We start from the raw sequence: 13,378 nt of genomic DNA on the forward strand, positions 1-13,378 counted from the left end.
TTTGAATTTAAGTCCTAACAATCTTACATTCAGAAGGCGACACATTTTTGGCCCACGTAGACAAAACACAACAATGAAGGGCTTGGCCTTTAATAAATCTGGCGTGTCACTGCATAAAACTGGATCTCTTTATTGCATAATTCAATGGAGCTGTGGTTGACAGAGGAAGTCTGTGGTCTACTCACCTTACTCTGGACAGAGAAGCAAAGCAAGAAAGACAGAGAAGGATGTGAGGGTGAACTACAACGGATGGAGGAGGGGAAGGTAGGATGACAAAGAAAAGTATCCAGGGAGGGTGATGAAAAGGGGACAGGGGCAGAAATAAGGAGAGAGATTAAAAAGATGGGAGAGATCAAATGGCTGATGTGGTTTAAGGCGAAGGAGACTGTTAGAAGAACATCCGTATGAAAAAGCGCAGAAGGGTCACAGGCTTATAGACTTATCTGCTGATCGCCCAGTTATGGAAACCACAGTTTCAAACTGTGGATTTTTGTCAGAACATCCAAAAATAAATTGACAACACCTTTTCCCCTTTGATCTTTTATTGTTATTCTTCTTGACCTCAAAATACATCTGTTTTTTAATGTCTTCTTTTATTAAATACACACCTTGGCCCCACAAATACAATGGTCAAAAACACAGTAGCCATGTACCATTGGTTCATACAGATACACAAGTGAAATAGTGGTACTCTCAGGACACAGAGAGCCGTCAAAATAAAATGAACTGAAATGTTAAAGTACAATGCAATCACACAATATGCCTGCTGGAAAAAACACAATTGAAATAAATTATGTGGATCAGAATACTCTGAAATGAGTTCAATGAAATAGAGACAGTTTGACAGCCCTGCTTCACTCTGAGTGCTGGAATTGACCACTGAGTGAGACTCAGGCAACAAACTCACAAAAGGGTCATTTAGAGCACAGTCACCTTCATAGTTATGCTGTGGTTATGTACTCTATGGCATAAGTCTCGGCAAACACATAGTATATTATTCACATAGTATTCACATAATGTAATATACATTTTTATGTACACATTCCTTTCAGCCTTGACAAAAAGTGTCCAGGCACTTCCTCCAGCAATCGTGCGTCAGATCACTGACAATGCTGTAGATACCTCATTACTTCACAAAAAACAAGCTGCTCACCCAGTCAACCTGTGGGAGTCTGCCGGTGTCAGTTTACTGTTAGATTCCTCACACATCCAACTGAACAAGACTGCGCAGTCGAGTTCACCCCACTGACGTTTCTCAGCTTCTGTGTGCTTCAATGTGTCTCTCCTTGTTTATTAAGCTAGGTCGTAGAGCAATATGGTGGAGCGCAAGAAATTTAAAGTGTAACAATGGAATGTAGTTGTGGACCAGAGAGGGGAAATGCATGAACAAAGAGACTATTGCTTCTGGTTTGTCTGCTGGGATCTTTTAGAGGATATTTAAAAGTAGACTCCGATCAATTATGTGTAATACATGCCAAGCTGCCTGAGTTCTTTTCATTGATTCAGGCAACAGTTCTAGTATCTCTAGACATTGGTCAGTAGATGAAAAACAATTTATTTTGTCTGTTATCAAGGCTGCAGGGTTGGTGGACATTTTTTTTTCTTTTTCGTTTTGCTTTTTTACATTCATCCTGTTTTAATTTAAGGATACCACCAATTTGAAAATGGTGGAAAGTGATGATACAAAGGAAAAAAAAATTCCCTTCAATTATCTCAATGCACCTGTACTGTTACTAATATTGTATATTTTTATACCACTAAGATCAACAACTGATATTTTTGGAAAAACCAACCCCCTGATTTAGAGGATAATGATTCAAACTGGTTTAGCTAGCTTCAGCAGGTTACATTATAACTGAATGTCTCAGACAGCAAAGGAGTAAAATGAGATTGGAGAATATGTGGTTCAGAACTGGTTCAGGAATAAAAGAATCACTTTTCACACCACCACTGCAGAATGTGAGTTGATTTCAGTTTCCCTTGTCCTTTTTCTTTTCCATCTGACATAAAACCATCAGACTGGAGCAAACGCTGGCTGATGCAGTACCTTTTGTATGTTTGTAGGCATATATCAAGATAAAACAGTAGAACAAAACACAGAGGATTCAAGTCAGTCAAAGGAATTGGCACGGTGACAGTAATGAGACAGGAATCTCCTCTGGTGGGACCAGGCCCAGTGCTGTGGTCCCTGGAAATATCCACCTATAGCACACATGGTAATCCAGCACAAACATGGCAAAATACAACACAATGCACTACTGTACAGTTTCTTCATTAATACTGTTGAGCACTGAGCTGATGCAATCTCTTATTAAAATGTCTTGTTGCTGTACACCAGTAGGACAACATTTTAAATTTATTCAATAAACCTTTCCTATTATCAGAGAGTAAGGCAGTTTATGGTATGGTAGGTAAGTCATGCCAACCACAGTGGATTGCTGTTTAGTGTAGCACTTTAGTGAGAGGAAAATGCTTCCACATTAAGATAATTCTGCTGTAACTGTAGAATCCTATCCAGTCCCCTTGCTGTTTTGAGAGGAACAATGAAATTCAGCCTAGGTGACCTTTCTTCAGAATTAGAAAGGTCCATTTTGTAGCTCAGAATATTGTTTTGCTGCCACAGAAATCCTTAGCACAAAAGAAGCTTCATCCAGAGGCAAAAAGGACCAAGAATAGCACAAAAAATATCCAAAAAGAGATTAACATCACCAACAGGATAAATCACAGCTGTACATTAAAGGTTAAAAGTTACAACCATGACCATGTTTTTGTTCCCTCTCCTCTCTTTGCAGTCTTTTCAATGTCAGTTCCACAGGTACAAACATTAAAGTAGATGGGTCACTGGATAGCCTCAAAATTGAATCTCCAGCACATTTAATACCTTTGCTGTTGTAAACATTTAGTTGCTATCTACTGTCAAAGCAGTCCAAGTACTCCAGGACAAGGTCATAGCAAAATCGATACTGGTCCTAAGGAAAATTAGAAAAAAAATTGAATTATAATGTGAAAAGGGGGAAATAGAGAAATATTCGTGCTACTTCAGAAATAATAACTATATGTTTGGAGTCTTACCAGTGACTCTACCATGTTGGGCTTGCAGTTGCGTAAAGTTTTAACAGCATAGAAGATATCCACCATGTTCTGGTACTGGATCATCTCAAGGAGAATATTGCAAGCACAGAAGGTCCCACTGCGACCACCACCGTTACTGCAGGTGAGACGGTAGTGTTTTTTTAAAAAACAATTCTCAAGTTGTAGTTCACATGATACATTATACACCCTACGAAGTTTATCACAATCTCTAGTACATGAACTTTACTCACCAGTAATTCATGTGACTCATCAGAGGCAGACTGTGGGTTGACGTCTACCATTAGGTACTTCAGTAATGTGGCCAATGTTAGCAGCCCTTACCTTTTCTTTTGCTGGGACTATAGCCTCTCTGTGGACTAACGTTCCACTAAATTGAATTCCCACCAACAATATTTTGCAAGGACACTTGTTGTGTCCTAAGATTCACAGATTATGAACACTGGATGTCTTTTAAACAACAGGGTATGTACTGCTTCTTCTTCCTCTTTTCCTTTCAGCTTTTCCCTTCAGGGGTCGCCACAGCGAATCAATTGCCTCCATCTAACCCTGTCTTCTGCATCGTCTTCTCTCACACCAAATACCTTCATGTCCGCTTTCACTACATCCATAAACCTCCTCTTTGGTCTTCCTCTAGGCCTCCTGCCTGGCAGTTCAAAACTCAGCATCCTTCTACCAATATATTCACTATCTCTTCTCTGGACATGTCCAAACCATCTCAGTCTGGCCTCTCTGACTTTATCTCCAAAACCTGTAACATGTGCCGTCCCTCTGATGTATTCATTCCTGATCCTATCCATCCTGGTCACTCCCAAAGAGAACCTCAGCATCTTCATCTCTGCTACCTCCAGCTCTGTCTCCTGTCTTTTCCTCAGTGACACTGACTCTTGACCAAACAACATCGCTGGTATCACAGTTTTGTACACCTTTCATTTTAGCTGAAACTCTTCTATCACACATCACACCTGACACTTTTCTCTACCCGTTCCATCCTGCCTGTACACACTTCTTCACCTCTTCTCCACACTCCCCATTGCTATGAACTGTTGACCCTAAGTACTTAAAATCCTCCACCTTCTTGATCTCTTCTCCCTGTAACCTCACTCTTCCACTTGGGTCCCTCTCATTCACACACATGTACCCTGTCTTACTGTGGCTAACCTTCATTCCTCTCCTTTCCAGGACAAACCTCCACCTCTCCAGCTTCTCCTCCACCTGTTCCCTGCTCTCACTGCAGATCGCAATGTCATCTGCAAACATCATAGTCAATGGATATTCCTGTATAACCTCGTCTGTCAGCCTGTCCATCACCATAGCGAACAAGAAGGGGCTCAGAGCTGATCCCTGATGCAGTCCCACCTCCACCTTGAACTCCTCTGTCACACCTACAGCACACCTCACCACTGTCTTACAGTCCTCATACATGTCCTGCGCCATTCTAACATACTTCTCTGCCACTCCAGACTTCCTCATACAATACCACACTTCCTCATACAATGCCACTGCTTGTGTACCCAAAATTTCCAATATTGTATGAATATAAATACATTTGACAAACGTTTGGCAGAAAATAATACTGTGTTGACAGGACAGTCAGAGTCCATGCTTAACGCACAAAATATATACAGTATACAGTATATACAAATGTTAGCAACATGAGAAAAGATGTAATGAAAAGAAAATAGAGAAATAATTTGTCGTATCTTCTGAAGTATTGTCCTGATTGTCATGAATGAGAGGTAATATCAATAAACTACTGGAGGACAATCCACTCTCTCTCCTGAAATACATGTAGGGAAGGTAGGCATGGAAGCTTTCAGAGCGTATACAAGTAATATTAAGGTAATCAATCGTAGTCAGTGCTTTGGCAGTCCTGGATCTACTGTAGTGAGAACTATCGCATTCTGTATTAAGCCATAATTGATTTGATGCCCATAATCTCTTTCCTGGTTGTCATGGGTAACACTGTGTGACAGGGCTGAGTGATGTACTTTTAGATGGGGGCGGTGGGCATGAACGTGTGAAGTGTTGGCAATGAGCTGGGTGGCCCCATTCATATGCATCAGTAGGAGTGTGATACAGGCACCTGGAACAAAGGAGGAGCATGCTATGCTCTACACCACAGGGCAGTATGTTACACTAAGGCCCCGTCCACACGATAACGGATTTTTTTAAAAACAGAACTTTTTAAAAACGCATCGAAAACGATTCCCGTCCACACGACAGCGTTTTTAAAAAAAAATCTCCGTCCACACGTAAACGCAGCAGTGCGTTTTCGAAGACGGCTATAAGCATGCCAAACCATGTGGTGGCCGTATTGAGTCAAATTTTATCCAATAGGAATCCTCCGTGTTTTGTTGTCACAACACACGGGCCCATAAATATGACGTCACAGCGGTTTTCTTCGCAGGCAAGACGTCAGTGTTTTTAAAAAGTCTCAGATACACCGTCCACACGACAACGCAGACCCAGCGTTTTAAAAAAAAATCCACCTAGGCCAGCGTTTTCAAAAAGTTGCGTTTTCGTTCCGGATATCTGCATTGTCGTGTGGACGGAAGGCGTAAACGCAACAAAAAGTTGCGTTTTCAAAAAGTTCCGGCATCATGTGGACGGGGCCTAAAGTAGAATATTACAAAATAATTTAATACAAAAACGCTTCTTGATGTAGCATGCAAATGCCTCAACAAAGGAGATAGGACAAGATCTCTCAGCATTGTTCATGATGAAGTCCACCAAAGAAGTTATTTTTGTCAGTTGTAAGTGGTCACACTCAAACTGGTATCAACAACAAAATGATGGAAAGGCTAGGTACAGGAAGAGGAATACTACTTCATAACTGTACATGGAGCGTAATGTTGGCTCACACAGACCCCGGAATATCAGCTGACCTCTTAACAAGCTAACAATTGGCTGATAAATCAGCTGATTTCTTTCTACAATTCTACCTGGCAAATTTTATGCAGAGTATGTTACTTTAGATATTACAGCCCAGTGGTCCCCAACCTTTTTTGTGGCTAAGACCAGCCTTTAAGGTGTGGTGGAAAAATACCGGTCTGCAGCTCAGGGGTTGGTGATCACTGCTTTTGCCTGTCTCCTCTTTCTTCTTTCATGTTATGTGTATCTAACTGTGTCATTGACGTTGGTTCTGTTCTAAATGGGGATCTGTGCATGCAGCTTTCCCTGCTTGTAACCCTCTCCATGATGGCTCATTTAAGGGCAGGAGGCAGCTCTTCCAGCCTCACACTTTCCATACAGGCAAATGGAAACCCAGGTAGTGTTCCTGACTGAATTAGTATTGCATTTATTGTTCTCGTTTTTGCTCTTGACATTGTTCTTCTTTTTCTTCTATTTTTTTTAATGGCATGGGCCAGACAAACTACACAGACATGTCATTTTATATATATATATATATATATATATATATATATATATATATATATATATATATATATATATATATATATATATATAATATATATATATACATATATACACACACACACACAAATATATATATATATATATATATATATATATATATATATATATATATATATATATATATATATATATATATATATATATATATTAGGGCTGTAAGTTTAACGCTTTAATTAGATTAATTAACTCGCTGCAAATTAACGTGCTTTAAAAATTAAAGCAGTTAATCGTGAGTGGAAAGTCAATGCGCAAGCATTTTAAATTTGACCCATTGAGTGACCCGTAGACTGCAGTGGCACGTCACTTTGTACCTGCGTCACTAGTCAAAGGCTGAGTGACTGACAACGGAGATGGACGCGACACAGGAGAGCGAGGCAAGCCCACTCGGACCTTTGGGCGGAAGGTTTATTTATAAAAAGAATAAAGTCGGGACCATCAACAAAAACGCAGTGATTTGTACCTTTTGTAAAAGGGAATTTTCATATCACCAAAGCAGCTCCAGCCTAACGTATCATTTAAATGCAAAACATGTCAAGGACACAGAGTTGTCTGTTGTCACTTCCTGTAACGTTAGCTTACCGTTTTAAAGTAAATGCCTGTTGGCATCTTACTATTTAGTTGCCTTATTTAGAGGCATGTTATACTATTCATTTTGAATTGCTGTATTGAGTCAGCTTTAGTATTCATTTTGATTGAGAGTCTGCTTATGTGCCTATTTGAGACTCAAAACCTTATTTTATTTCTGAATTTTATTTATTTTATTTAACTATATTTGTATTTCCTTTTTGAGAAATGCATCTGGCCTAATTGGTTTGCTGATGTGCTTGACCTTTTTTCTTTTGAATTTCATTTATAAAACACACTTAACCAATAAAAATGAGATTTCAACACTTCTCCTCTTGGTATATTCTATTTATTAGACATGCACTACAATTTTATAATGTCCTAGAATTCAAATTCTTTATCTGGGGGCCTTTAGCAGGTATGAGATTAAAATGCGATTAATTAATTACAAATCCTGTAATTTATTAGATTAATTTTCTTAATCGCCTGACAGCACAAATATATATAGTCCAGACCAAAAGTTTGGACAAACTTTCCCATTCAATGAGTTTCCTTTCTTTTCATGACTATTGACATTGTAGATTTACACTGAAGGCATCAAAACTATTAATTAACACATGTGGAAATATGTACTTAACAAAAACAACTGAAAATACACCTTATATTGTAGTTTCTTCTAAGTAGCCACCTTTTGCTCTGATTACTGCTTTGCACACACTCAGCATTCTCTTGATGAGCGTCAAGAGGTAGTGACCTGGAATTGTTCCCACTTCACAGGTGTGCCCTGTCAGGTGTAATAAGTGGGATTTCTTGCCTTATTAAATGGGGCTGGGACCATCAGTTGTGTTGTGCAGAAGTCAGGTGGATACACAGCTGATAGTCCTACTGAATAGACTGTTACAATTTGTATTATGGCAAGAAAAAAGCAGCTAAGTAAAGAAAAACGAGTGGCCATCATTACTTTAAGAAATGAAGGTCAGTCAGTCCGAAAAATTGGAAAAACTTTGAAAGTGTCCCCAAGTGCAGTCGCAAAAACCATCAAGCGCTACAAAGAAAGTGGCTCACATGAGGAAAGGAAGACCAAGAGTCACCTCTGCTGCGGAGGATAAGTTCATCCGAGTCACCAGCCTCAGAAATCGCAGGTTAACAGCAGCTCAGATTAGAGACCAGGTCAATACGACACAGAGTTCTAGCAGCAGACACATCTCTAGAACAACTGTTTAGAGGAGACTGTGTGAATCAGGCCTTCATGGTAGAATAGCTGCTAGGAAACCACTGCCAAGGACAGACAACAAGCAGAAGAGACTTGTTTGGGCTAAAGAACACAAGGAATGGACATTAGACCAGTGGAAATCTGTGCTTTGGTCTGATGAGCCCAAATTTGGGATCTTTGGTTCCAACCACCGTGTCTTTGTGCGACACAGAAAAGGTGAATGGATGGACTCTACATGCCTGGTTCCCACCGTGAAGCATGGAGGAGGAGGTGTGATGGTGGAGGTGTGATGGTGTGGGGGTGCTTTGCTGGTGACACTGTTAGGGATTTGTTCAAAATTGAGAGCATACTGAACGAGCATGGCTACCACAGCATCTTGCAGCGGCATGCAATTCCATCGGGTTTGCGTTTGGTTGGACCATCATTTATTTTTCAACAGGACAATGACCCCAAACAGACCTCCAGGCTGTGTAAGGGCTATTTGACCAAGAAGGAGAGTGATGGGGTGCTGCGCCAGATGACCTGGCCTCCACAGTCACCGGACCTGAACCCAATCGAGATGGTTTGGGGTGAGCTGGACCGCAGAGTGAAGGCAAAGGGGCCAACAAGTGCTAAGCATCTCTGGGAACTCCTTCAGGACTGTTGGAAGACCATTTCCGGTGACTACCTTTTGAAGCTCATCAAGAGAATGCCAAGAGTGTGTGAAGCAGAAATCAAAGCAAAAGGTGGCTACTTTGAAGAACCTAGAATATAAGACACACTTTCAGTTGTTTAGTACTTTTTTGTTACGTATATAATTCCACATGTGTTAATTCATAGTTTTGATTTGCCTTCAGTGTGAATCTACAATTTTCATAGTCATGAAAATAAAGAAAACTCTTTGAATGAGAAGGCTGATGTACCAAAAGTACATCAGCCTTGATCTGCAACATCAACATATATATATATAAAATATAATATATATATATATATATATATATATATATATATATATATATATATATATATATATATATATATTTATACTGTACCACTTGAAAGTCTCACGCTGTCACACACACACACACACACACACACACACACACACACACACACACACACACACACACACATTTCGTGTAATTCTTTGTGAATAAGCTTTTAGTTTGCTTGTTTTTTCACAGTGACTCTGAGTTTTTTTCTGGCTCATTTAATTTTTAGTATAGGATCCATAATACTAGCAGGTTACTCACAGGCAGTGGACAACAGTGCGTCCTTCTCCGCACTCCCTTTGCCATTTGTGCACTTGAGCCAGTAGGTTGAGGAAAGCCTTTTTGGAGTCAGGAACATCACGATACGCTGACCAACGCAGGAACTGGAACTGACAAACCACCAGCTGGCCCTCTTGGAGCTTAGAAAGGAATAAAGATACATGAAAGACATGTAAACTTTACTGTGTGAGCCTGCATGTATCTATGTTACTTTTTTTCTGGTTGTTTCTGTATTCTGTGCACCAGTTAACACTTGTGTTTGAATGCTCCCTGAGGTTGTATGCTGGCAGTCTCAGCTTTGCTCACTCAGCAGATTGACTTTTAGATTTATGGATATGCAGGTGTAAGTGGGGCCCAAGCTGTGTGTATGAGAGGTCCCTGTTTGTTCATAACCTCTTGCTGTACAATCTAGCTTAATACTTAAGGACCAGTAGAGTATTGTAAGTCAAGCTAATTGGGCTTGCAAAGACACCAACTATGCATGGAGGAATTGCCTTAGCGGAGGTGGGATTTAAACATTGTACTTCTTTTTAACTATTCTCATATCCACACATGCATATGCTTAGAGTGAACTTCCCTCTCACTTTTACTCTCTGTCCTTGTATATCATTGTCATGCATAGGAAACATACACTAAAATGCAGTGAATAAGGGGCGGAGAGAGAGGGGGGTGTTACATCTGTGTCATTCAATTTCTGTCCCGTAACCAGTACTTGTCCTCTCCTTGTGTGCACCTTGTAAGAAAAACATGTCCTTGGCAGAGAGGAAAATGACAAGGGTAGTCTACAGGGGAGGTGAGGATGCCAATCAAGAAAGTATGCCTATCGTGCTGCTTCTAATAGTAGAAGGAAAACACCTTGCATGCAGATTTCTTTAATAATTGGTTGACAGCAATCCTGAACAGAATGCATACATTTGCTTATGCAGATTCCCCAGCTTAAACCATACCTGCATACGCACACAGTTAACACAATGGTTTATGTGAAGCAAAACAAGTCACATCCTCTGGGCTCCTTCGACCATGACAGATACTGACAGTACCATTATTAAGCTTGTTTCATCACATGTCAGGTTTTTTTTTTTTTTTTTTTAAAGTGTGACATGATTGGACCCAAAAGTGACTCAACAAAATGTATCCTGCACGTAAAAATGTGTAACGCATTATGATGAAAGCAACAAAGGGGGCCCTCTTTAGTATGCCCAAAGGGCACCCAAGTGGGAAGATGCTTATCTAAATAATGACAAGACGAAATTGAAAAGGAAGAGAGTGACCCTTGTTTCATGCATGTCAATGGTCTTATCTCACATAGGAAGGTTTTATAATATGTATGACTGTCAGAAGAATATTTTATGGAAACACTGGTGCTCCAGCACAATTTTCTGGACTGCTGACTATAAAAACAATGCCTTGCAATGTGTGTACAGTCTATGAATAACTGATATACAGTTGTGCTCTGTACAAATCCCAAGGCTAAATTTTGGAGTGTATATATTGTGATTTTATCCGACAACCTAAACTACACTAAAGAAATGATTATTATGTCCGCAAAAGGAATCTGTAATGACATTGGGACTTTTCTGGCCTCTAGTGGCCACTGTGATTTGTTTTTGTCTGTTTCATTGGACGATGATTTGTCTTGTGTTTTGTCATGCCATGTGCTCCAGTTTGTCCACCTTTTGTTTTGTGTGTCACCCATCTTGAGTTAGTCAGCTTAAGCTAATTTTTCTCACGTACAGCTAATGTTAGTCTATAATGGGTATATTTAAACCCAGCTTTCTGTTAATGCAGTACTGAGTCTTTGTTGAACTGTTATGGTGAGTTATTAATGAGACCCTTGCTTTGTCATTTTGTTCATTACGTTCTGTGGAATTTTTGTTTTGGATTATACATTGAATATTTGGTTTTGTACTTTGGATAAATTGGACTATTCCTGCATTTAGGTTGTTTTCCTTTTTCGACTATTGTCTCTCTCTTACATTAGTAGATTTGTAATTTGTTTAGATCTTATTTGGCCTGGACCTTCTGAGCTTTGGAATTCTTTATTAAAAACTGATCTTTTTACGTTACCACTGCTTCTGAGTTCACTCCTTTAGCATAGCGGTTAAATAACTGCTCTAGTAATCCAGCAACCCGTATTAAATTCCTGATCCTGGCCTAATGTCTGTGTAGGTTCTCAGTTACCAAGGTCATGGTTATCCAAAGCTGTTTAAATCAATCCACTGGACTTAAATAAAGTTTCTCGAAAACGTTTTGCCTCTCATCCAAGAGGCTTCGTCAGTTCTGAAGGTGGATGGTCTTGTCCCAGCTGATTAACCCCGTGAAATGTGGTCAGTGCTATTTACCTTTCATAAACCGTAGTTGAAACGTGTCTGGCTCCTCAAGAGTGGTTGATGGGGGTGCCAGTGGGTGTCGAGCTTTTGTATACTAATGAGGGTCATTAGAATTAGACCTGCTGGGTTAATCTGCTGAGGCAATGTTTTTGGGAGTTTGGAAAGAGCCTGATTGAAAATGGGCGAAAGGTGATGTCGCAGACCGCCCCCCCTATTCATAGATGGCTTCTGCACTTTGACATGGATGGCTTTTTTCACTCCTCTCTCAAACCATCTGTCTTCCCTGTCCAAGAGCTGAATATCGGTATCCTGAAATGAGTGTCCCACTTCCTTGGGGTGAAGGAAGACTGCTGAGTCCTGACGTGATGAAATGATTCTTCTGTGTTGCGCATGGCCCAACAAGACCAGCTTTCTTCAGAACTGAGGAAGCCTCTTGGATGAGACGTGAAACGTTTTCAAGAAACTTCCTTAAAGTCCAGTGGATTGATTTAAGCAGCTATGGATGATCCTGGCATAAAAAAATTCAGTGTACATAATGATTATGATTAATGATATACAGGCAGGGAAAGATGGTGGAAAAATGTGTAGAGCTGTTGGCTCACAGAAAGAATGTTCCAGATTAAATACACCCGGGGTTTTTCGGTGTGGAGTTTGTATGTTCTCCCCGTGTCTGTGTGGTTTTTCCAGTAGATGGATGGAAGCTCTAAATTGTCTATAGGCAGGGGCAAACAGTTGTCTGTCTATGTGTAGACCTGAAATCACCTGGTGTGTTATCTGGAGTGCACCCTTTCTTTTGCCCCTAGCCAGATGGGATTAGCCGCAATAACATCTGTGACCTGTACTTTGAAGATGAGATGATTACAACTGTATTGTCTTCAAAAAAATGAATGACATGATGATATAGAGCACATATATCAAACTCATGGCCCGGGGGCCAAATGTGGCCTGCTACAGCATTTTATGTAGCCCGCAAGAGCATAAAAGGTCAGAGTATCTAAAAATAAACAGGTTAAAAGTGTGCTTTCACCAAAACTACATTTCCCACAATGCAGTAATTAAGCTCATTTTAACATTGACAAAAACGTTTTGAACAAAGTTAATGTCCTAACTTGTGTTTGATGTACTTTCTCTGTATTGTTTTGGATAGTTTGATCCTTGATTGATGGAGTTATGTGGGTTTCATAATCTGACATATTAAAAGGATTTATGTTGTATCAGAGCAACAAGCAAACATTTTTTCTGTGCAACTAATTTTCTTAACTCGAATAAGTCATAAATTTAGAATTAATTACCATTAGGGAGTAGTTCCATTTATTTTACATTACATTGAGTTACATTGAGTTACATTTGTAAGTTACATCCGGCCCTTTGAGGACAGCCAAGGCTGATGTTGCCCTCAATGAAAATGAGTTTGACATCACTGATAAACTGTACAGGCATAAACTGTACAGAAATCTAAATTAAAGGAAAGGTTTCAGCCTTTGCACACA

General features: G+C 39.9%; 1 protein-coding gene across 4 annotated transcripts in view; it reads right to left on the reverse strand.

Moving 5' to 3' along the window:
* Window positions 1-532: 532 nt before the first annotated feature.
* The window catches only part of ptprub (protein tyrosine phosphatase receptor type Ub), a 195,339-nt gene continuing 182,493 nt past the window's right edge, over window positions 533-13,378 (reverse strand). For all 4 annotated transcript variants that reach the window (XM_068323141.1, XM_068323143.1, XM_068323142.1 and 1 more), the window contains 3 exons: window positions 9,541-9,698; window positions 3,073-3,208; window positions 533-2,969 (listed from right to left, as the gene is read on the reverse strand). In XM_068323141.1, the coding sequence (XP_068179242.1) occupies window positions 2,907-2,969; window positions 3,073-3,208; window positions 9,541-9,698 (357 nt within the window). In that variant the 3' untranslated portion in view covers window positions 533-2,906. The remainder of the gene's footprint in view (window positions 2,970-3,072; window positions 3,209-9,540; window positions 9,699-13,378) is intronic.

Source organism: Antennarius striatus, chromosome 9 (assembly GCF_040054535.1).
Source record: "Antennarius striatus isolate MH-2024 chromosome 9, ASM4005453v1, whole genome shotgun sequence".
Taxonomy (NCBI): Eukaryota; Metazoa; Chordata; class Actinopteri; order Lophiiformes; family Antennariidae; genus Antennarius; species Antennarius striatus.